The sequence below is a fragment of the Cricetulus griseus genome, chromosome 5 (genome assembly GCF_003668045.3).
Source record: "Cricetulus griseus strain 17A/GY chromosome 5, alternate assembly CriGri-PICRH-1.0, whole genome shotgun sequence".
NCBI classification, from domain to species: Eukaryota; Metazoa; Chordata; class Mammalia; order Rodentia; family Cricetidae; genus Cricetulus; species Cricetulus griseus.
Genome location: NC_048598.1, coordinates 54,413,297 through 54,438,149, shown reverse-complemented (window position 1 = coordinate 54,438,149; position 24,853 = coordinate 54,413,297). Strand labels below are relative to the sequence as shown.

The following is a 24,853-nucleotide window of genomic DNA, read 5'->3' as shown; positions in this document are numbered from 1 at the left end:
CACTACCACTGTAGGATGGAATCTGGGAGAGACAGGAGAACTGGCAGGAAGCTCATAGGCCAGCTACTCTGGATCATGTTATACAGAAGCAAGGTATAAGGATAAGAGGGAATCCTGCCTAAAAACAAAGTGGAAGGTGAGAATTCATTCATTCCATGGAGTGTGAATACATGTGTACATATGTGTGAGCAAGCACATGCACATATACAGACAGACAGACACACACACAAGAGAGAGAGAGAGGGAGACTGATTCTCACCAACAGAAAAGGAGAGCTGCAGTGCTCCTGTGACAGTCCTGCCACCTCTGGAGATGTCAGGATTGAGCTTGCACTACAGAGCTTATAGCAGTGAGTGTTAGTTGGCAGTAGTTAGAAACCAAGTCTAGTCCTTGACTCTCCTGAAGTATCTTCCAACCTGAAACTTAATCATCTAGAACAGTGGTTCTCAACTTGTGGGTTACAACCCCTTTGGGAGCCCCTTATTAGATATCCATGTCAGATATTTCTATTATGATTCATAACAGTTTAAAATTACAGTTATGAAGTAGCAACGAAAATAATTTTATGGTTGGGGTCACCACAGCGTGAGGAACTTCTACAACACTAGGAAGGCGGAGAACCACTGGTCTAGAAGTACACCTACTATTCTATTTTTGGTACAGTAACAAAAGAATTCTTTACCATTTTGTATTTACGCCACTATAGCAAGACTATGGGAAAGTCCCCTAGGAAAGGTGAGCACAGCTTCCAGACAGCAAAGGTCTTCAGGGCCCTAAGGGGACCCCGACAGTTTGGTAGACATTACTTCATCTTTAAAGAATTTCTTGGCTGCTTCCTGCAAATCAACTTTTTATAGTGGCTTAGTTTGTAATAAATTGAGTTGCTATAATACATTGTAACTCACATTTAGGAAAGCTGTGAGGAGTCAAATATTAACAGTCAAGAATTGTAGTTTAAGTAGTTTGCCCTTTCTTTGTAGCTAAGAATCAGATGTAGAACAACCATTTTCAGGCCTGTTTAGGAATATAAGGGTCAATGGATAAATTTTGGTTTTTCATTATCAACAGACACTTTTAATTCATCTAAAAACTATTAAAGTGCTTACTCTCCATGCAAAGTATCATTAGAGATATATAAAGTTCTTTTCAATATGATTCCTATCTCCAAAGAGATTATAAGAAATCTTAAGATTTACATAACTACAAAAGGGTCTCCTAACCACTTAAAAATCAACCCCTAGTATTCTGTATATTTTTATAATTAAAAAAAAAAACTGTGTCTGTGGACTGTGTATACTTGGTTCCCACAAAGGACAGAATAGAGCATCAGATTCTCTGCAGCTAGAGTTTCATGAGGCTGAGAATTGAACTTGGGTCACCTCTCCAGGCCCTTCTATATATTATATACTCATTTCTGATCTCATAATAAACAATCTGGTTTTTGTTGCCGTGGTTTGGTTGAAGTGCTGGGGCTTGAACCCAGGGCCTTGTACATGCTACACAAGTACTCAAGCATTGAGTGGCATTCCCAAGCCTAAAGTTGTTGTTTTTCCAAGTATTTCTGATGGCACAGAGCCAAATCAGAAGAGGCCAGGTGTCTGTGAGAGTGTCACTCATTGGCCTGTGCATTTATACTGGCATTTTATTGCTAGGTATCTAGAAGGGCTGCGGATAATGTTTGGGGAATGAAAAGTTTTGAAGGGAACAGGTTGTTTGTCAGTTTCCTCTTTCTATCTCCCCACATTAAAGAATTATTTTTATGTTATGAGTGCTTTGCTTACATGTATGTACGTATGCCATGTATGTGCCTGGTGCCCACAGGGGCTAGAAGGTGTTGCATCCCCTACAACTGGAGTAACAGACAGTTGTGAGTCACCACATGGATGCTGGGAACAGAACTCTCGTCCTCTGCAAGAGCAGCAAGAGTTCTTAATACTGAACCATCTCTCCAGCTCCATTTTCCCTTTTAGTCCTCCTCTTTGGCAGGGATGGGCAAGATTAGTGAGGATAACATACAGCTAATAATGACTCCTCTACACGTGCTCATGGGTGAGAAAAAACCCAGGAGAGGTTTAATTACAAAGGGATCTCTTGCCCTTAGTGCTCCTTTGGAATGGATCATTCCAGGGCTGCCCTTCACTACACATGCACGGGAATGCAGAGCAGAGATAAGCCAGGCAGTCCTTTCAATTTAACAAGGGCTTCTGATTGTATTCTTTATGAAAAGGTAATAAAAGCTAAAAAAAAAAATCAGACCAAGAAATACAATCACTAAAAATCTTGTGTGCATTCTGGTGGGCTTCAGAGTAAGGGGAGGAGACTATATCATCTTAAGGTACAAGACAGCAACAGAGAGAAAAAGCAAGACAGGGCTTACAAATTTGCCCAGATGGAGCTCCTAAGTCTTTCCCCTTGGGTATGTGCACACACCCATGTTCACATATGTGTAGATGTGTGTGAATGGGTGTGGATGTGTGTGTGGATGTGGTTCCAAGGCTGCTGTCTGATTCTTCCTTGCTCGCTTTCTGCCTTGTTCACTGAATCAGTTTCTCTCAACTGAAGCCAGACCTACACACTATGGGGCCTGTCTGGCCAGCCAGCTTTCCGGGGAATCTCTGTCCCCATCTTCCAAGTGCTGGGACTGCAGGCAGGCCGTCATGCCCACCCACCATTTACACGGGCTCTGGGAATGGTCTTAACGTTCCCATGGCAGGCAATCTAACCACTGAACCACCTCCTCAGCCCAATTTTGCTGTCATGAAGTTAAAAAAAAAAAAAAAAAAATCATGTCCTAATGCTATTGTGAAAGTTTAAATTTCAGGAACTTATTTAGTGGTAAGAAATCATAAAGAAAAGTCCTTTAAGGAAAATCACTCTGCAAACGTGTCCTGGAATTGGTTCATGAGGGGCATGTGTGTATCAGGTAGACTGGCTGGCCGACAAGCTCCAAAGATCCTTCCCCTGTCTACTCAGCAGCTCTGGGATTACATGGGCACATCACTTCACAGGGTGGCTGCCTCTTTTTTTTTTTTTTTTTTTTTTTTTTTAACAGGCTGCCAGCAAGAATTTTATGGAGAATACCATATCCTCAGTCCTGAGTCTCATGTTTTGTAATGAAATTTACATTTAGCAAGAGCATAGAAAGGCAAGTATTTGAGAAAACCTGCTTTTTTTTTTTTTCCTCATGTGAACACTTAGCTTTCTCCTCCTTTCACGGTATCTTTAGAAGGTCCACATATAAAACAACAGTAAAGTTGCAAATGACAACTCAGAATCTGGGTAGAGGTTTTTAAGGGAGAGAGAATGCTTACTACAGAGATATATGTGAGGTCATTTGTTGCCACATGATGGGAAATGGTAGTGTTAGGCAGCTATTTAGGTTATGATCAGCCTGGAAGATTTGGGGACTGGACTTCACCCTCATAATCAAATAGCCTGTAAGCCAAAAGGACTTTACAGTAACCTATAGTCACTAATTATGGTCAGAAGAATAAGACTTAAATCTTCTCTCTGATCCTGGCAGAAGACACGAACTGCCTGGAGATTGATTATTAGGAAATAACCTTTTCTCTTGAGACAGGATCTTATATAGCCCAAGCTGGTCTCAAATTAGCCGAGGGTGACCTTGAATAGATATTTAAACCTGGCTCCAGGGGCCATGAACCTTTGTTCTGATAAAGAACAAAGACATACCATTGGCCCTTCTGTAAGAGTTAAACCAAACAGACCTTTCAACTAAGAGAACAGGACATAGTTCCTCTGGAAAAACAGCTTAGAAAGGGCATACCACCTACCCGAATTATAGATCAACAAAGTGGTTCCTCTGGCATTGTCTACTGCATCCCTTAAGTGTGCTTTGCTTTGTAGTGGTCTCTTTGGTCATCATCCACTCTCACACTTCAGGGTGTGTTCTGCTTTATTCTGCCATATTCTAGATCTAAATTCTGCTTGATCTAAATTCTTTTGGTGGGAATCACAAGGACCAGGGAGCCAGACTCAACTCTGGTGACATATTGGTATTTAAGAGGCCTGTCTGGAAATTTGCACGTCCTCTGTACTGTAGATAGATCCTAATAAAGAATTAGCCTGCCAAAATACTCATTGCACTCTGATAAGAAAAAAAATGCTGAAATTGCTGAGGATAAATTTAATCTTTTTGATAAAACTAAAAGCAACAAACGTTTTTGTTCTTTTTTTTTAAATGGGGTTTAAATGATACAGTTGGTTAAAGAGTTCAAAAATACACTTGAGTAAGTAGCTTAAAAGTAAATGACTCAACCAGGCAGAAGGTGGTGGTACATGCCTTTAATCCCTACACTTGGGAGGCAAAGGCAGGCAGATCTCTGTGAGTTTGAGGCCAGCCTAATCTACAGCGCAAGTTCCAGGACTGCCAGGACTGTTACACAGAGAAACCTTGTCATGAAAACCCAAAATAAAGTATATGACTGGACATGGAGATGCTCAGTAAGGGCACCTACTGCTAAGCTGATAACCTGAGTTAAATCCCCAGAGTGTACATGGTGAGAGGAGAGAGCCAGTTCCCACAAGCTGTCTGTTGACCTATAGTGCTCAGGCAAGCATGTGTGTACAAACACACATAAGTTAAAAAAAAAAAGGATATTTTTTAAGTGTATGATTTATCAGAGACTTTTGTTAAAAAGCATAGATTTCCAGAGAGGCAGCTTTGTGCATGCACAGCTCAAAATTCATGAGATTTTATACAGTTTAAATCTACCCAGCTCATCATACATATATAATACCACAAGTCACTGTAAAAAAAAAGTCAAAGAGAAAGATACCTGTCATAATCACTGTTCTGTTGCTATGAAGACATGCCATGACCAAAGCAATTCTTAAGAAAGAAAACATTTAACTGGGGTCTTGCTTACTGTTTCAGAGGTTTAGTCCATTATCATCATAGGCAGCAGGCATAGTGCGGTGCTGGAGCAGTAGCTGAGAGCTACATCCTGATCCATAGGCAAAGGATGGAGACAGGGAGAGGGAGGTAGGGGAGATTGGGGCTAGCATGGGTTTTTGAAACCTCAAAGCCCACTCCCAGTGACACACTTCCTCCAACAAGGCCACACCACCTAATCCTTCCTTTTAATCCTTTCAAACAATTCTACTCCCTGGTGACCAAGCATTCAAATGTGAGCTTATGGAGGTCATTCTTATTCAAATCTCCACAATACTGAATTATAATTTGGAATTGTTTTAACTTGGTGTGTTGCTCAATGGTAGAGTGTTTGTCCAGCACATACAAGACCCTATGTTAGACTGCTACCCCCTTAGTGCAAAAAATACAAAAATAATCTGAGAAAAAGTATATTTTTAGGACAAAGGTATCAGTGACAAGTACTTTGTATTATAATCTCTGTATCTGGCAAAATATCCTGCCAATTAAAATATTCTAAAACTTAGGCTCATGAGTTTGATGACAGTGAGCTTCTGGAAGGTGAAATTTGTAACTTAAAAGTTATAGTCACAGAAGCATCATAACCTCGGACTGAAAAATAAATTACAAATCCTATTTAAATTCAAGTTCCAAAATTGTCATTAGCTTCATTTAATTTTACATGTTGTTAAATGACTTGAAACCTTATAAATTTGATCAAAAGTGGTGGGAACAACAGAAAATGAAGTGCTTTAACAAAACTCTCCTGCTACAGTTACCGGGCATGCACTCTCTCTGCTTTGCAGATACTGTTGACACATATGTTTTGTTAGTTGTCAGTATGCCATGCTTTTTCATCTCCATGTTCACATACTGTAGATCAGCTAAGCGGTACAGTGTGTAACTAGCACACTCAAGGCCCTCGGTTCAATTTCCAGCATTGAAAAAGAAAGAGAAGACAGACAAATAAAGTTAACAATCACCCAGACCTCCAAACAAAAAACGAAAGTAGATAAAGATGCTACTGTACAGCTACAGCCAGGTTTAACCTCCAATTCTCCAACCTTTCTTATTCTCAAACTATTTTTCTGAGTCAATTAAATGCTTGAATATTTCCTTTGTTGTCTGTCCTATTTCCACTGGAGATCAGTGTGCCCTTCCCTAGACTTTTCTCACAGGATAAAAGCTTTGGTTATGGCTTTCAAAACATGGCTGTTCCTCTGGAGATGATGCAAATGTTTCTACCTGCCAGCCAGACAATACAACCCATAATCCTAACATCTGGGACGTCAAGGCAGGAACACTGTGACTCTCAAGCCAGCCTGGGACACACAGCCGGGCTACATGGCCAGCCAGTATGAAACACTACCCCCACATTTTCTGAGATACAGGGAGCACGCCCAAACAAAACCAAACCTAAGCTCAACACACTCGAGTTGAAAGAAAAATATTTCTGATGTTTCCAGAATATTGTTGTTCATAGTAAAGAAAACTCTGTGTACGTACATACTTTAAAAGTTACACTTCAACCCCACAGAAACAGCACTCCTTTAGCCAGCCATGGGGGAAGGGGGAAAAAATTCCCAGAGCACACAAGTTAATGGTCCTGTCAACTCTGTCATTCCCACAATGCAAAGCCAATGTAATTCTATATAAACACAATCATGCTGAGGCAAACACTTGCAGAGTGTGAGAGCTACACATGCATTTCTCCAAGAAACATCACTTGAGAGGTTCATGAGGCACGGTAATGTTTGTGGAAAACAGAACCAATGTGGGAATCAAATTAATTAGAGTCCTGGAAGCTGCTGTTTAGCATGCAATATAGGAAAGAATTGAGCTTCGTGATGCTCGTGGCACACAGACAACCACATACTGTTCTCTCTGAGTACAAAGGTCAGGCAGAAGCTAATCTCTGAGTGAACCAGGCTCTATTCTAGGCAGCCTGTAGTTGACTGGGGTGATGGTAACAATGTATTACTGGAGTTAAGATCATGAGTCAATCTCTGCTTGTTTAGTTAGTGCCGTATTCCATCAAATAAACCAAAAGCAACTTGTCCACACCACTGACTATATATATGGTCATAATAAGTACCCAAAGTCCACCACTGCAAATGGAATCAGAGGGCAATGGAGGTCTGCTATTAAGTATACAGAAAGGTGACCACAGTCCTAGGTTCCATCCTATGAAACATATCACCTAGAAATGTCAAATGTCAGAAAGTACTCAGTTTTTGTTTCTTGCCTCCTTTTACGGTTTCTAAATAAGCAGTAATCAAGACAACCTGGTGTGGACTCTAGTTTTCATCTTCATTTTTTTTGGGGGGTGGGGGTGGGGGTGGGGCAAGGTTTCTTTGTGTGTAGCCTTGGGTGTCCTAGAACTCACTCTACAGACCAGGCTGGCCTCGAACTCACAGAGATCTACCTCCCTCTGCCTCACAAGTGCTGAGGTTAAAGGCGTGAGCCACCATGCCCAGTTTAGTTTTCTTCTTGTGAGTCTCCAAAATAATTTCTATAAGTGGGATTGTTCCTTGAAGGTTTGGTAAAATTTGCATTGACATAGATCACACTTATTTTTTTAAAAAATTCAAAAGTAGCAGGAAGCTGATTTTTAAAAAGGTAAGAAACTTGGGGCAGCGGCAGACTACAGAGCAAACGTCCTGTGCACGTCCTGATACTGCCTCCCATGAATGTTATCAGACTGGACCAGAGCAGATGGTGCTTTTCCCAGCCTAAGAACCAGTGCAGTCAGCAGGGTTTGTCATAAGCACCAACCTGCAGTCAGTCCTGCGCCTGGAACTCAGCCATCAGCACACTGGAAAGAATGCTGCAAGGGAACTCTCAGCACTCATCCTCTTTCCACCACCAAGGCATTACACAGCTTAGGGGAACCACACCTCCTTGGAGGGCCCCAGCTTTTCATTTGCAAAATAGGGAGCTAGGCTAGAAGAGTGGCTAAAGCACCTTCTCAACTAACTTTTCTGTAACCTCAACAGTTTGGGACTTCACAAATTGGCTGACTCAACCATTCTTTAGTCTGCTGAATAAATAATTTTCCAGGTAAAGCAAACCCCAAACACTCCTGAAATCAATCTTCAAGTCGGGTGGAAGACAGAACCACCACATACTTGGCTTTGTTTGGTCACCATTCTGTAAAGGACAATGTGGAAAGCTGGGTGAAGTTCTACATAGATTATACCCAATCTAAGGGTTTTGTTTTTAAGATTTATTTACTTTTATTTTTATGTGTATGGAAAGAGGTCAGAGAGAGGACAGAAGAGGATAAGAGATCCCTGAAACTGGAGTTCCCAATAGCTGTGAGCAGCTATGGCTGTTAGGAATTGAACCCTGGTCTTCTACAAGAGTAGTCAGTGCTCTTAAGTGTCTGTCACTGGTAGCTGGGAAGACAACAGAAACATAATAAATAAACCCCAAACTGACTTGATCAGAGTCCAGATGGAGACAAACTGAGAAGCATGCAGCAAAGCCACAAGACGGGGGAACCCTGACCCTGCACATGCGGTTGTGTGAACAGAAATACAGAAAAGACTGCAAAGAACAGCAGGGTAAGAGTGGAGCTCTGACCAGAAAGGAGAATGGGTTAGACATTAAAAACCCGTGCATGAAGCATGCAGCTTGTGGCACACACAAGTGTGGCTGTGGTTCAAAAGATACTGTAGTATATTCCACATCTCACGCAATCTTCACAGCCCTTTAAAGATACATAAAAAAACCAAAACAGAAACAAAAGACTCCAAACCAAAAACTAGACATCGAAAGACATCTCACCATCCACACCACTGGATGTGAGATGGCAAGCTGCATCTGTCATGCTGCAAGGTGTGGACAAAGATGGTGCCAAGGGAGAGAGTTCACTGTTCAGTATTTTCACCCCAGCAGAAAAGTAGTCAGTTAGAAGAGAGACAAGAATCCAAAAATTTTTTCTCACTTGGGGGCTTAGGAGACAGATCAGTCATGAACGTGTTTGCCTTGCAAAGCATGAGGACCCGAGTCTGGATCCCCGGGACCCACAGAAAAAGGCAGTATTTCACGGTCAGACAGGCAGATCCCAACTGTTCCCTGGCCTGCTGGTCTAGCTCACTGGTGAAGTTCCAGGCCAATCAGAGACTCTGTCTCAAACAAAAGGTGGAAACCACCTAAGGAATGACATTCGAGGGGTCCTTTGAGCACTGCACATGTGTGCACGCATGCACAGGCACACACCTGTGCACCCTCACACATGAACACACACATGAAAGCAAAACCCAAGCAATTCTTATTCGAGTCATAAAGAATTCATGGAAAGATTCTCCACTTTCATGGGGATCTTATCTAAAGGTTTCAGGACTGGGAAGATTTATGAAGACAAATTACAGCAATAACAAGGGATTAAAGAACATTCAGAGAAGACAGAGCATATAATAAAAGTCAGTCATACCAGGTGTGGTGTCACATGCCTGTAATTCCAAGGCACAGAACGTTGAGGCTGGAGGACAAAGAGCACAAGGCCAGCCTGGGATACATAGATGCAATCATATTATATCTATGACTTTGGATCTAGTTCATTCAGTAATATTTTATCATAAATCTTCATCCAGTTCATATTATGTTTGTAACTTGGTGTTTTTTTTTTTTTTTTGTTTTTGTTTTTTTTGAGACAGTTAATGATCTCACCAGGGAACTCTGACCAGCCTAGAACTTGCTATGTAGACCAGGCTGGCCTCGAATTCACTTGCTTTTGCCTTTTGAGAGTGGGATTAAAGGTGTACCACAACTTGTAACTCAGTTTTGATGGTTATTTTATATTAAGTTCTAGGCCAAGGAAAAAATCCCCAAATGGCTAACGATAAAACAAACCATGAGTCATGGTATTTCACTGCATGAATAAATCACTTTTGTCTTAGCTACTGAATGCTGGGTATTTAGGTTATTTCCAATTTTTCTACTGTCATAAATAGCTAAGTAGACCAAGTCATTTATTCAACAGTGGCTAAAAATCTTCTACATAGTAAGTACTCAAACTTTTTTGGAATGACGAAGTGTGTATATAATACCTTGTGATGGAATGTTCTATGTATAAAGAATAATTTGTAGCTATACCTGTGTGACTATTTCCTAAAAATACAGTTCCATCAAGAGAAAGTCTAGATCAATTTCAGGCTTCTGTTAGTTTGACCATTTACTTCTTTAAAGAAATTAACTTGCATGAAAAGGCCAAATTTACTATATTCACACCTAAATCCTCCAGTCTTCGTCTGCTGCAATTAGTTTTAAAAGATCTTCCTCATAATCTTAATTTATGCTTTTGTTATGAGGTTGCAAACTTTTTATTTTTTAATAGCAATTCTAAAATGACTTTCTTTCTTTTTATTTATTTTTCTGAGACAGGGTCTTTCTGTGTAGTCCCAGCTGTCCTGAAACTCAATATGTAGACCAGGTTGGCCTTGAACTCACAGAGACCAGCCTGCCTCTGCAACCTGAACGCTGGGATTAATGGTGTGTGTTACCATACCAGGTAATGTTCTGTCCAGTGTTTTGCTTATTTGTTTTATTTTCCTTCAGTGCTAAGGGCCTGGCACATGCTAGGTATAGACTTAACCATCTTCAATGAGCTACATCTTCAGTGCAGGTTCAAGTTTAACCACCATGCTTTATTGTCTCTTTCACTCAATGTCATCTAATCCCTGGCTGCAGAAATAGGCTCTGAGAAGTACACTTGACACAAGCAGGGTCAATAAGACACAGGACACTAAGATACAGAAGGTCTTTCTTCCTTTGTAATATATTCAAGTGGTTTATTGATAAAATTCAAGCTTCCTAGACTGAAGCCAGGCCAGGATCACTTGAGCTATCTCAAATTAAGTTTCTGTCAATATAGTCCTTGAAGTTTTTACTCTCTTGCTCGGGAGAACACTTTTGTTTTCTTGCCTCCTCCCTTCTCTCACTTTTTCTCTTTTACATCTTTCATGTAATTCTCCTCTGCTCAGTGGTCTCCTTAGCACCCCACAGTCATTCTGATGGGTTTCTCTGATGGGAACTGGCCCCTTTTGCTTGTCCCTGATTCATAATTCTTTATGTTATTGGGAAAAAATGATTCCAGGTTCTTTCTAAATATTCTCTTCTATTAACTATCATCTCAAGCAATCAAGGTCAAAGCAATAAAGATGTTTGATGCCTCCTTTATAAACTCCCAAGTTTCTCCTGCATAATTTCAGGAGGCTAAAAGTTGAAATATATATACATATACATATATATACGTATATATATTTCATTCATTCTACTCCTGACTAAAAGAGTCAAACTATAACTAGCAATTAAAGTTAATGACAACAATTAACAGTTTTCTACAAAGCACCCTTCCGAGAATTCTGTGTCTAAAAGGCAAAGTCACTCATAGTTATAGTCTATACAAACAGAATTTCTTAAATGTCAAGTGATTACATATCCACCCCTAGACTGTAATCTTTACTAATCAACCTCAGAGAATGAGCCTTGTGAGGTTAATAAGGAATAGGACTAGATGAGAAGAGCAAATAGGCCCAGTAGGAAACTCATTTTAGACTGTTTCCTCAAAAGGCAATGAGCAGAGGCAGAATAAATAAACTATGTTATAATTACTGTTATTCCAGGGTCTCATAGAGCTCTTACTAGCCTCCACCTCACTATATCTGAAAATGACCTAGAGCTTCTGATCCTCCTGCCTACATTTCCTGAGTGCTGAGATTATAAGTGAGCATCTCTACATAGGTTTATTTGGTGTGGGGATTGAACCCAGGGATTCATATATGCTGAGCAAGAACTGTACCAATTGAGCGACAGCTTTGACCCTGAGAAACTACACTGAATATAAAATAAAAACAATACCTTTTCCTCTCCATCCTCTTGCTCAGAAGTGTCTCTTTAATGTTTTTCTAGTAAAGACAAACAACGCATACCCCAACAAACGCATGACTTCCCTTTCTCTGCAAACTGCTGAAAGTAAAGAATCAAGAGAAGTATTCAAACAGGTGCCCAGATGACAGAAAACTCATAGTAGGAGTCATATTGACATCAGCAAACACTATCTGAACCAGTAACTTAATGGCAGAGGCCATCAAACTGTGGCAAACCCAGTCTGCCAGCTTGCTTTTATAAATAACGTTTGGTTGGGACACAGTCACTCCCACTAACTTAGAGGTTTCCTATAGCTGCTTTCCCATTGTAACAGAAGACATAAGCAGTTACCACACGCTCAGTGTCCCCCAAAATAGACAACACTAGGCTCTTTACAAGAAGTTTACTGATGGATACATCTCAGAAAGGCATTGCTGCCTCTTCAGAACAGCCAGCAAATTGTCATACCTGACAACTGAGCAGATAAGAAACTTACCATTCAGTCACAGCAGACACTCCCATAACTCACCTACTTGGCACTTCTTTTCCAAAGTCCCAGAATTCCTAGGTAAAATGCTACCTTAGAGCATAAACTTTTATTTGGTGACATAATACTCAAACATGTTACTTTTCTCTTAAAATGCTTCTATTCCTTTAAAACTTTTTCAGAAGCATAGTAAAAGTATGAGTTCCACACCACAGTAAGTACTTTGGTAGCTGTATAAAACAATTGCAGCCCCCAGGTATCTGGGACTATAGGTGACGGGCCATGGTGCTATGGTTTAGCTGAAGCATATTTAAAGTGCATCTCCTTTTGGCTATGTAGGTGAAACCATGGACACTGTATGAGGTGTAAGAATTTAAGTTTATATCAAAACATTTTTCAAATTCAAAAGCATAAAAAAAATCCAAAAATTTTAAATGCCCACATTCTGTTAGGGCACTTGTTCATAAACATTTATGTAGTATAAAGGATCACATTTGGATATGAAACTATGGTTTGCCTATGAAGAGATTCATGCTACTAAGTGGCCACTATATAATTCTTAAATATGCCTGATTGACAACAAGGTGGTAGAAGAAAACTTAAAATTGGTAACTTATAACCATTCATCTTTACATTTTAACTACCCAATCTTTTAGGTCCTATCTAAAGTAAAATAGCACTTCTACAAGTAACATCTGTTAGTGCCACAAGCTTAACATTCCTGCTGGGGCAAATCCATAAACACTCCATTTTCTGAGAAGGGGCTTCAAATCCCACACTAAGCTTTCAACCTCAATCACGGGGCTAGAACTCTAGTATTAGCTAAACCTAAGCCATGGTTAAGGCTCTCCAGCCATGCTATCAACAGAAAAAAATGAATACTTTTGTAACCAAGGCAATCCTTAGACTCCAATTCAAAGGGGAACAATTATTCCTGGAGGCTCTCTTATGATCAAAGCCATCAGACGACTGCTACTTTGATAAAAGACTTGAACCCAAGGGCTTTGAAGACAACCTTATGAAACTGTCATCATGGTAATGATGGGGTCTTAGTAATGTTCAAGTGGAAAATGATCCTCCTTTCAAGAATATCATTAAGTTGGTTTTAAATATGTACTGAAAAGTAGAAACACTTTGGGAAATTACAAACAGGAATTTCATCAAAGTGTGTTTTCAAATTTTTCTACTTCTTTGCTTTCTTGTGTGTGTATATATGTGTGGAAGCCCACAAACAATGTCACATGTGTGGAGGTCAGAGAGAAACTTGTAAGAGAGTCAAGTGTCTCCTACTACCATGTGAGTCCAAGGCATCAAATTCAGCCAGTCCAAGGTTTGGCAGCAGGTACCATTACCCACTGAGCCATTTCCCTAGCCCAGTTCATCAGCATGTTAATAATGGTGTCTAAATAATATGGCCATAATGTTTTTCTTATTCTTTGTGGCAGAAGAAATTTCCTTTTTATAACAAATATTTCAATACCCTCACCTTTACTGTTATGAAATGAAGCTATAAAATTTAGCTAAAAGCATTAAAATAAAAAAATAGAGTAATTTATAATGAAATACATACCAGCATGCACACACATTATTTTGGTGGTATGAATTTAACCAGCCTCATGCCCTTTTTTCTGAGCTACACCTCTACCACATAAAATTTAAAAATATAACACACACACACACACACACACACACACAGAGTATAATAATGCATGTGTATATAATTCTTGGATCAATTAATACTATGAGTCATAATGAAGCAGCCCGAGGTTTGACCACATCAGATAATTTCTATGAAGGAAGAGACGAAACGAAGATGTAGAGCTTCTTGTAAATGTCTCCATTATCCAAGCGACACTGCCAACAGGGGTGAGTAAATCTAAATACGACTTCTCTCGAAACTGTGTGATGCCTCAATTTTTAGAATTTTCCCCCTACCAACTGAATTTATACATGAAGTGACTTTAGTTTCAGACTCCTCTAGGACTTCCTAGGGAAGTCTGTTTCAAATGGAGCATCCCAGGACAGTCCCTCTGCCTCCTCCCAGTAAGTGCACACACACTCCCCCAGCAACATGTTCCCTGAAAACATCACACTTTATAACTGCCTCTAGAAATGCTGCTGCTGCTTTTGAGGACCAGCTTTATGCTTTTTGTGCTTCATAAAATTTCTCTAATGAAGTGCATTACCTTTTTTATAACCATAAAAAAACACTACACTCTGAATTTCAAGCTCATGAGTGTCCTCCAACAAAAACACATAAGGTTACAGGTTCTAACACAAACTAATAACTCACAGGCAACTGGAGGCAGAAAGAAGAAAGGTAGAAAAAGGAAAGGTCAGGAGGTTAATTAACTTTTCCTAACAGTTGGGTACATCTTCCACATTTTCAGATAAGACATTTAAAAGAAGCCCAAACAGATTACCTCGAAGGCCAGTTTATTCAATCTTTAAAAAGATTTCTGATTAAAGTAGAATTCACTGATGTAACATGACACTGGGTCCAAACTTCCAGGGTTTCCAAGGAGTACATGTGAGCTTTGATTACTGTGATTCCCTTGGCAACAGCATGGCCTAAAATTAATGGAGCTCATAAGAGGGAGATGCCAAAAAGAACTTTGCTCTTGAGATGGTTTACTCAGCCTGGGCTAGAGCAAGGCACAATCCATATATAGAAAATCATACGATCTGCAGTATTTTAAGAAACTACAGTTACAAAACAAGTACAAATGTACAGTGAGAGCAAAGATCCTTCCAGGTCAGGGTGGCAGTGGCCACTAGGGAAGATTCTTCAGTGCACACTGGATGGCAAGCAACTTCCCAGACAGAGCTGGTTGACTACCACTTACCCATCTCCATTCTCTGCTGTCAACTGCCACTATCACAAACTGCACACACCCAGGTCAGCTTGCTATTCTACTAACAGAATGCCTGCTAACTCCCCAGGGCTGGTTCCCAGAGAACTGCTCATAGCAGTCATTACTTATTAAATCTATCCCTATTTCAAAAGAATCCTATGAACTCTATCATGTTATCAAATTTCTCAGACATCTCAAAACTCTCATTCTGAATACTTTTATGTATTTATTCTTTCCCTTATCTGTCAAAAGATAAAGAAGTTGAGTGAAGAAAATCTGTATTTTATTATCCTTTTAACTCTGCTAAAAGCAAGAGGAAAAGCTTACCAAGAAAAAAAGATTGTGGTTGCTATATGGTGTCCTATAAAATATTACTTTACTACATAAATAACTAGGTCTGTCTGAGAGCTTACCTACCGCGTCTTTAAACTCAGGCAAGCTGTTGTTCCAGCTCAACTGTGCAGTCTTGTCTGGGAAATACCTTACCATATTAGGCAATCAGGTTCCAATAGAGAGGAAAAAGTGAAACAGACCTAGGATTTTACCTAAAAGAAGAAAGGCTAAGACACTGCCCAGTGGTAGAGAATGAACAGACAAAGGTGCTTCATGAGATTAAGTAACAACATTAAAAAATACTGCTTGAGAAAAAATTCCAGCGAATAGCCAGGAACAATTGTGAAAGATTAGAGAAATAGCACAAATTCATCCAGAGAGGAGGGAGAAGAAAACTAGTAAAGACCTGTATAGACAGATTTGCTGGAAAATCCACAGAAGAAAAGCAAAGACAGAACAGCAATTTTGGAACAACAATGCAAGTCAGCTTGACCCACAAAGAAATCTGCAGGGATTTGATTTGCTTGGAAGCGCACAGGATTCTGAGTGAAATGCAAAACATTCAGCCTTCTTCTTTTCTACACATTCTTTTTCCCCTCTCTACCTCAGCAATTCTTAAAAACTTCCTCAAAATGTCTCAGACAGCCAGGTGTGGTGGCATGTTTGTACTCCCAGCACTCAGGAAGGAGGGTGGAGTGGAGAAGCCAGCCAGGGCCCTATGCTGAAGCCCCGACTAAATAAACCAACAGCAATAAAAATATTCTTGTTAGAGTTACAGAGGAATCTGGGATATTTCTCAACTCTCCAAACATTTTTTTTCTTTAAGGGAAAATTAGTAGATGACTTTACAATCACATAATTCCAAAGGTTGATAAAAGTTCCAAAAGACATGTTCTAGATTGATTTAGGAATTTAGGAATCACCAACAGCTTACATGTACTAGATTCATTTTTATTACATAAGTCAAACACTAACCATCTCTAGTTTATAATGAGTTTATAAATGAGGAAACTGGAGCAAAGAGAAGTATCTTATCTAAAATAGTTCAGCTGGAATTTTCATGCAGGGAACATTGTTCCTGGGTCTGTACTCGGCTTCTGTGCTCTATTGCCTGTCATTGCAGTCTGAGATGCATGAAAAATAACCAACATAAAGATACAATTGGAAATAGCGGGAATGGAACACATTAGTTCATCTCTGAAGCTCTGCTGTGGCCTTTATTTCTTTTTTTAAAAAAGATTTTATTTATTTATTTATTTATTTATTTATTTATTTATTTATTTATTTATTACGTATACAGTCTTCTGCCTGCATGCCAGCAGAGGGCACCAGATCTCATTCAAGGTGGTTGTGAGCCACCATGTGGTTGCTGGGAATTGAACTCAGGACCTCTGGAAGAACAGTCAGTGCTCTTAATCACTGAGCCATCTCTCCAGCTCCCCCTTTATTTCTTTCTAACCATGCAGTATATGTGCATACAACAGAGAAAAGTGTTTAGGCCTTTATGTGCTACAGTGCACACATGGGGGTCAAAGGACAACTTTTGGAAGTTTGCTCTCTTCTTTCACTGGGATTCTGGGGATTGAACCTGGGTCATCAGATTCTCATGGCAAGTGCTTTGCATTGGCCCTGTGATCTTCAAAATGAGATGACTACTCAATTGCTTTGAAGCTGTTCAGTATTGGATTCTGTCTATTTGAGCCACCACAAGCTAAATCAAAGTTAGAATTTCAGTGGCATCTAGAAACAAATGTTTTTCAAAGAAAACCTTCATAAACGAAATGGAAGAGCTAGTTAAAAAAAATACAATAAATCTGAGAAAAATAAGGCAAAGCAAAGGGGACCCAGAGGGGAGTTGACTCAACAATTTTCCTGGCTAATCAGCAAAGCCCCCTGTGATTCTTTAAGAACATGCTCATTGCAGAGAGGCAGTGTTCTTTATTTCAAAGGGTGTCAGAAGAGGCTCTGGGGTATTCAGCTCTCTTATACCACTTTGATAAAAAGGACAAGCAGATTGTGTGGCTAATATCACTATACAAGTAAAAAACACAGTGAAGAACAAAACAATTTGTACTGTTCTGTTTTGTTTTTAATTTGGAAAAGGGGGAAATTCACTCATTTTTCAAGAGCCAAGGCTAGTCTCCCATGAGAGTTCTTAGTCCTCCTGCTTTGAATTTCAGGGTGCTCCAGAGTTTTGTCTTAGGTTCCTGGTCTGCAGTTACCATCTTGGTAACTGCATCCAGTCCCATGCTTTTAGAGATGATCTGTATGTTTACTGACATCTAAGTTTATGGATTCAGCCTGGACCTCTAACTTGAACTCTAGATGCACATTCAACAGGTCTCTTGACATTTTCATGTAAAAAATACATCAGTTGAACTGAATGTGCTCAATGCTTCTAAACCCAAACAGATGCCTGCCTTTCTTCTACCAGATCTGTCCTTGGTACAGCATTCTCTAGCTCGGCTATAAAACTCCAACCTTAGAGATCACTTAGCTAAAAGCTTTGGTGTTAACCTTCACTTCTCTTCTTCACACTATATTCAAACTAACAGCAAATCTACGTGGCTCCAGTTTCAAAAACATGCTGAACACAACTCTTCAGAATATTTCTGCTATCAACTTGGTCCTAAACCACCTTCCTCCACTGTTTCCTGTATTATGGGAGCAGCCTCCTAACTGACATTCTTGCTTCCATTGGTATCCCCTCAGAATATATGGCAGCAGAATCCATGAAATATAAGTAAGCCCATCACTCTGGTGTGAAAAAAACAAACAAAAAACAAACAAACAAACAAAACTTGTAACAGGCACCCACATCTACAAAGCAAACGCTGAAGCTATTACAATGACATAGTCTCTTCCGTCTTCCCCTTTTGTTCATTCTGCTCTAGCCATATTTGTTTTCTCAACCTGTCCTCAAACATGCAGGGCACACCTGCCTTGGGGTCCCTGGGAGTGTTCCTTTTGCTCTTACCCTACCCTCATCTGTCCAATATAGCTTCCCATTACACATCCTTCAGTCTGAGCTCAAATCATGGTCTGTCAATGCAGCCTAATCTGATTGCCCTATTTATAATTTGAAGCTCTGGTCCATGTGACACTTCTGTTTCTCATTACTCTTTTTTTTTTTTCCATAGCACCTATCTTCTATTTACTTTATATATTTATTTATTGCAGGTCTCTCTTGTTGGAAAGTAAATTCTACAAGAAGAGGACTTTTTGTTTATTGTTATATCCTCAGACTGTAGAGAAATGCCCGACCACAAATGAGACTAAGAGCACTTACTGAGCGAAAGAACAGGAAGATTCTATCCAACAAGAGGGGAGGGAGCGGCACAAAATACAAAGTGCATTTAGTGGTTGACATTACAGATATTTCTGGGGCATCGATTTCTTGTTAACATTCAGAACTAAACCTTGCCAGCAAATTTAAATTGTGCTCTCTCATTTATTTAGTTGGAAAATGCCTACATTAAATGGCTTACCTCTTTTTGTGCACCTTACCAACAGATCTTTCTACTAGCAGGCCAACAGTTATCTAGAACAGGCAGGTACCTTAATCCATAAATTAACAATGCATTTTAAGCGGTGGTTATTAATTCAATCTACTAGTTCCACTCAGGATTAAGACAGCTACCTCTATTGCTTACTTAGAGAGTAAGTTTCAATGAATTTGTTTGGATTGAGTATCCTCTGATTCTATTAAAAAAAGCTTCAGGGGATTACAGGTGGGGGTGGACTTTCCTAACCAAATAATTCCTACTTCCTGACAGAACTAGCTACCCATCTATGCAAAGGACAGCAGAAGAATGGCGATGCTCTTACCCACTGAGTAAGCTATGATACTCTGCATAGCTTCTAAGTGCTGTAAGATGTTCCTATGCTCAAGGAGGTCAGAAGCTACTAGCAAGTCAATTCAAGCATGTAACCTGCTAGGCAAAAATTCCAAATGGATGAATGGGGTATGGTAAAGGATGTAAGCCATATTTTCAGGTCTGTGTCACTACTGACACATAAGGAAGGTTCCTCGATGCAGGCCATAGGATCACCCTGAGATTTCATGTCTCCAAATAATTTGCTTTTTAGTTTTCTTTAGGGTGCCTTTAAGTTCTTGAATCACGTTATCTGTAAATTATCTTGTAGCTCATGATACAAAGAGTTATAAGGCAAACGTCTTTACTATATTGAATTGGCTTCTTCAACAAGTCTTTAAAAGCAAAAGCAGCTTGTTTGTGTCTCCTCCTCTTTATAGAGCATCATTCTGCTTGCTCACCAACATCTCTGCTGATTACTTGTGCCCTCTAGTGATAGAGTCAGTTATACAACAGGACTGGGCTGGGAACAGACTGACCCAGAAGATGGGAAAAAACAAGCAAACTTCATGTCACCCAAAAGACAGGCCAAAGACAAAGATAGGGACAGATGGAAAGGATTCAAGTGTGCCCATGGTTGCTTGGTCCAGAACAGACATTCTAGACTGTCAATGCCCACAACAGCCACTCAAACCTTTTCTGCAATTTTGCTTTCCATGGCTTTAGCTACACGCAGTCGGACTGCTTGAAAAGATTAAATGGAAATTCCAAAATAGCTAATTAACATGTTTTAAAAATATGTGTGTTGTTTTGAGTAGTGTGATAAAATCTCACGGCACCCTGCTCTTTCCTGCCTGAAACATGAATCATCTCTTTGTCCAGAACCTGCCATATTCTCCCATTAGTCATTTAGGAGACTTCGTAGGCATCAGATCAACCTTAAAGACATCAAGATTGCAGTGTTTGTGTGCAAGTCGCCCTTATTTTACTAAGTAATGTCCTGAAACTATAAGATTAGTGAGATGGTCATATTATTCCAAATACAGTTTTATTGTTGCTTACTATGACCGACTTGTAGGTTAAAATTCATCATAGGTACTTACGAGAAAACACAGTACACGTACAATACAGTTCTTTCTGCAATTTTAAGCAGCCCCTATCTAGCCCCCACCCTTGGAAAATCCTTCCCATGGATAAAGGAGGACTACTATACATTAAGCACACTTCTGAATATAAAGATATTTATATTAACATGTAAATTCATTTATTTACTTAGCAATACAAAAGATATCTAAAGACCTGTGCTTCCTAGGGTCACAAGAACAACAACGTGTGACTCATCTCTTCATCAACTATTCTGTGCATGAGAAAACATCAGTGCTATCCTTGGCTTTGAATCTCATCTGTAAATAAATCTTAGATCCATTTTTATAAGTAACTAAAAAAGGAAATGGATTTTAGTGATGCAAGCAGAGCTTAGGTTACACAGAAGGCCTTCTTAGCCATGCAGTTGTTCCTGGCATGTGGCGAGACACTGAGGAATCTTTCTAAATACTTAAAAACAGAGGAAAGAATCATATTGGGAATAATTTTTCTCTAATCCCAAGTGGAGGAATATGGTAGAGATAATAACCACTGAAGTTTGCTTCTTAAAATTAAATATAGCTGGATGAGTCCATACAAAATTATGGTGACAAATCAGAAAAATGATTGCCCTTTTGGGTCAAAGAATTGACTGGAAAGGAACAAAAGAGAACTTTATGAGGTGATTGGAAAAGTTCTACAACCTGCTGGGTGATAGTTACTTGTCAAGATTCCCCCAGGAGTGCATTTTAAATTTATGCATTTTACTGATTATAAATTATATTTCAGTTGAAAAACAGATGTCAGAGTCTTTAAAAACAATAGGTATCACCACTCTAGGAAGAGACAGGAGAGAGGATGTGGTACAACCTCAATAGCAGATACAATTTCAATGAACCAATAACAAGAGAGGAAAGAACTGCACTGGCTTCTCACAGTATCCATACTGATCAGCTCCAGTGACACTTCAACAGAATGTCCCTCTTTTATTTTATTTTATTATTATTATTTTTCATTTTTTGAGACAGGGTTTCTCTGTGGCTTTGGAGGCTGTCCTGGAACTAGCTCTTGTAGACCAGGCTAGTCTTGAACTCACAGAGATCCACCTGCCTCTGCCTCCCAAGTGCTGGGATTATTAAAGGTGTGCACCACCACCTCCTGGCTAGAATGTCCCTCTTTTGACTGGCACACTGATTGCTACAGATTACTGCTTAATGGATAGACAGTATGGTATAGGAAAGAGAGAGAATGGTCCTAAGAATCATTAGGTACCACCAACTGTCTTTAGGTAGGATTGTAGCAATTTATTCTGGGTCATCACCAGATATTTTTTTCTGTGGGCCCATATGGAGAATGCCTACTATAATTAGCAAAGAGTGCACCAGGGAGGAAAACAAACAAGTAAAGGAAAAATCAAACATAAGACTATTTAAAAAGACAGCCTTACCTAGGCTGACCCATTGATAGCCTTTCCTTTGCAGAACTGAGAATAATGTGGGGGATGCCACCTCCTAGCAAGTGCTTGAACCAACCCTAAGCTTACCTATATACTTGCAAAGTTACCCATCTGGAGGTATTAGGCTGCTTACTGTTTGCTTAGATTAACAATGGAGTCTGCCTGACATATGGTAAACACCAGTAAATGATACAAATAATTGGATAAATGGAATATTCTTTAGTCTGACAAATGACCTCTGTGTCCAACCTTATCAGTCATGCTTTTCTATACAAAACCAGAAAATCGGTTCCTTGATTTTAATCCAACAGTCTTAAAATTAAATTCCCTAAGAAGCACTGTATCAAGGCCATTTTAATTCTTCATGCTTTGTACTGTAGGCTAGGATTTTCCAGTGCCCATTAGTTCAGTACAGAGACATTTTTACTAACAAGACATTCTACAACAACAAAACCTTCCTTGTAATTCCTTGGATCTAAATGGCCTGTATTAACCCTATAGGGATTATGGTCCTTTCCAGTGCTTTGTAATCTATTACTCAGATTCTCTGTTTAAGCATAGTTCCCCAAAGGAAATTTTCTGTCTCCAGAAGCATTTTAAAATCCCTTAAAGCAGCAGTTCTAAACCTGTGGTTCCTGATCCCTTTGAGTGTTTAATGACCCTTTCACAGGGGTCACCTAAGACCACTGAAAAACACAGATATTTATGATTCATAACAGTAGCAAAATTATAGTTATGCATTAGCAGCAAAAATAATTTTGTGGTTGGGTGTTACCACAACATGAGGAACTGTATTAAAGGGTCACAGCATTAGGAAGGTTGAGAACCACTGCCTTATAGAATCTAGAAAGTTGCTGGCATACATAAACAATCACATACATACATACATACATACATACATACATACATACATACATACACACACACACACACACACACACACACACACACACTCCTGCTCCAAGGGATTTTTATATGTTATTTCTAAACAACACAATTCATCTGTTTCATAGCCTCAACATCAATCAAGGAAGACAATTCTTACCCATATTATCATTAATTGCCACCTCACATTTAAAACAGATCTCACTACATAGCCCAGTCTGGCCTAAAGTTTGTCATACAGGAGCTGGAGATGTCTTAGATGCCAAAGTGGACCTGAGTTCAGATTCTTAGCACCTATATAAAAAAGGGCCACATAGTACTGCATGCTTGTAATCTCTACACTTGGGAGGCAGAAGACAGGAGGATCCATAGAATTTGCTAACCAGCCAGGCTAGCTCAATTAATGAGCTCCAGGTTCAGTGAGAGATCTTTTTTCAAATATTAAGGAAAGAATAGTTGAAGAAATCACCTGAAGTTGACTTCTCATCTCCATACAACATGTGCACACATATGCAAGTGCACCTACTATCTCTCAAGACACAGACAGGAACACACACACACACACACACACACACACCTTCAAAACCAAAAAACTTGTGATCCTTCTGCCTCAGACTCATAAGGGATTGCAAACATATATCACCATAGAGTTACTGATTGGGATCTTAACTATTGAGACAGAACAATGATAATTTACTACTTATGTCTCTACTGATAAAAATGAGCTGGTTGTTGATTTTCTGTAGAGATCATTAAATATATTCTGAGGATAAATGCATGATAATAAACTGTATGGTACTAAACAGCTATCATTTTACATGCTTTGAAAAGTGAAGCACACCAATTTGTATTAATTTTCTAAAAACCAAATTCCCTCTTTCTTGCAAATAACACCCCAGTGTTTAGAGGTATCAAAGTAGCTCAGGGAGGACTGCTGGGTGTAGGCCTTTCAGGGCAAAGAGGAATTGGATGCCAAGCTTCAAAGGGGCAAGGTACAAAAGAGGTGAGGCACTTACCCTCACTTCAAAGACAAATCCATAAAGTTTGAAATGGACTCAAATTTTATGTTCTCTATGTTTATGTTCTCTGTTAGAAGAGAACCATTAGGAGCTGGTATCTTTTTTTTTTTTTTTTAACTTTTCTTCCAAAGGGTTCAAAGTACTTTATCCAAACCATTAGTATTCGAGAGAGAGAAAATATGGAGTTGGTGTTGATGACTAGCAGCTAGCACAGCAGACACAGGAAAGATGCTCAGGAGCATGACCAGCTACAGCACAGGATAAAGTAGAACCGACAAGCACCTGCCGCACCGCTCATCTTCACCCTCAACCCATATTTGCATAGATCTGCTCATATCCAATAACTATATGCCAAGGAGCAAGGCTAAGCCCTAAAGGGACTGTGTCACAGTTTGTCACTTACCCATTTTTCTTTGACCTCTTCAGAGACATCCTCATCCTCCTGAAATGGAAAGAGGAGGAAAAACAAAAGGGTCATACCCACAAACCTCTCTGAAAACAACAAGGTCAGTTCCTATCAATCACACCTCTTGGCATTTCAAATGTGGGCAATAAAAACTGAAAGCTAAGTGATGCCACTTTCAATAGCTGTCACGGGAAGGAGACTTAGAAACATCACTGTGGTCAAAAATGTCAAACCAACCACAGTTGGTAAAATGGTAGAACCTGACTTCATTTCACTCTGTCAAAAGTTGTCAGCCGGTGTCTGGGGATGCAGCTTATTGGTAGAGTGTTTGCTTGTCTAGTGTGTGCAAGTTTAATCCCCAGCCCCGGCAAAAACAAAACACTATCAATTTAGTCCTAAGACAGGAAAATGCATCTTTGCTAAGACAGTTTGTAATGAGTGACAACTACTGTTACATTTCTTGTCTTGCTGAATAGTTTTATATAACTTTCAAATGGGTCATTAGGAACCAGGGGCCTCTGGTTTAGTGTATTGGCCACTTTGTTTAAAAAATGCCAGTACCAGGCTTGAATGAGAAGGTTAGAAGCAGCTATGCAGGGAGGGCATTGAAGTACTGTGTGTGTCTGGGCTTAGTAAGCACTGGTGACTTGTTTGCTACTATTTGATCCTTTTCCCTCCAGAAAGGTAAAACTGAGTCAGATTAAACCTGTGTCAATTTACAGATTTTAAGCTCTTTGAAATATTTTT

General features: G+C 39.6%; 1 protein-coding gene across 5 annotated transcripts in view; it reads right to left on the bottom strand.

Moving 5' to 3' along the window:
* Positions 1-24,853, bottom strand: part of Ppp1r12b (protein phosphatase 1 regulatory subunit 12B) — a 207,084-nt gene that overhangs the window by 57,195 nt on the left and 125,036 nt on the right. For all 5 annotated transcript variants that reach the window (XR_004770351.1, XR_004770352.1, XM_027417535.2 and 2 more), the window contains one exon: positions 24,104-24,142. Coding sequence is in view for 3 of the 5 variants with exons in the window: in XM_027417535.2 (XP_027273336.1) it covers positions 24,104-24,142 (39 nt within the window). In the remaining 2 variants the exon portion in view is untranslated. The remainder of the gene's footprint in view (positions 1-24,103; positions 24,143-24,853) is intronic.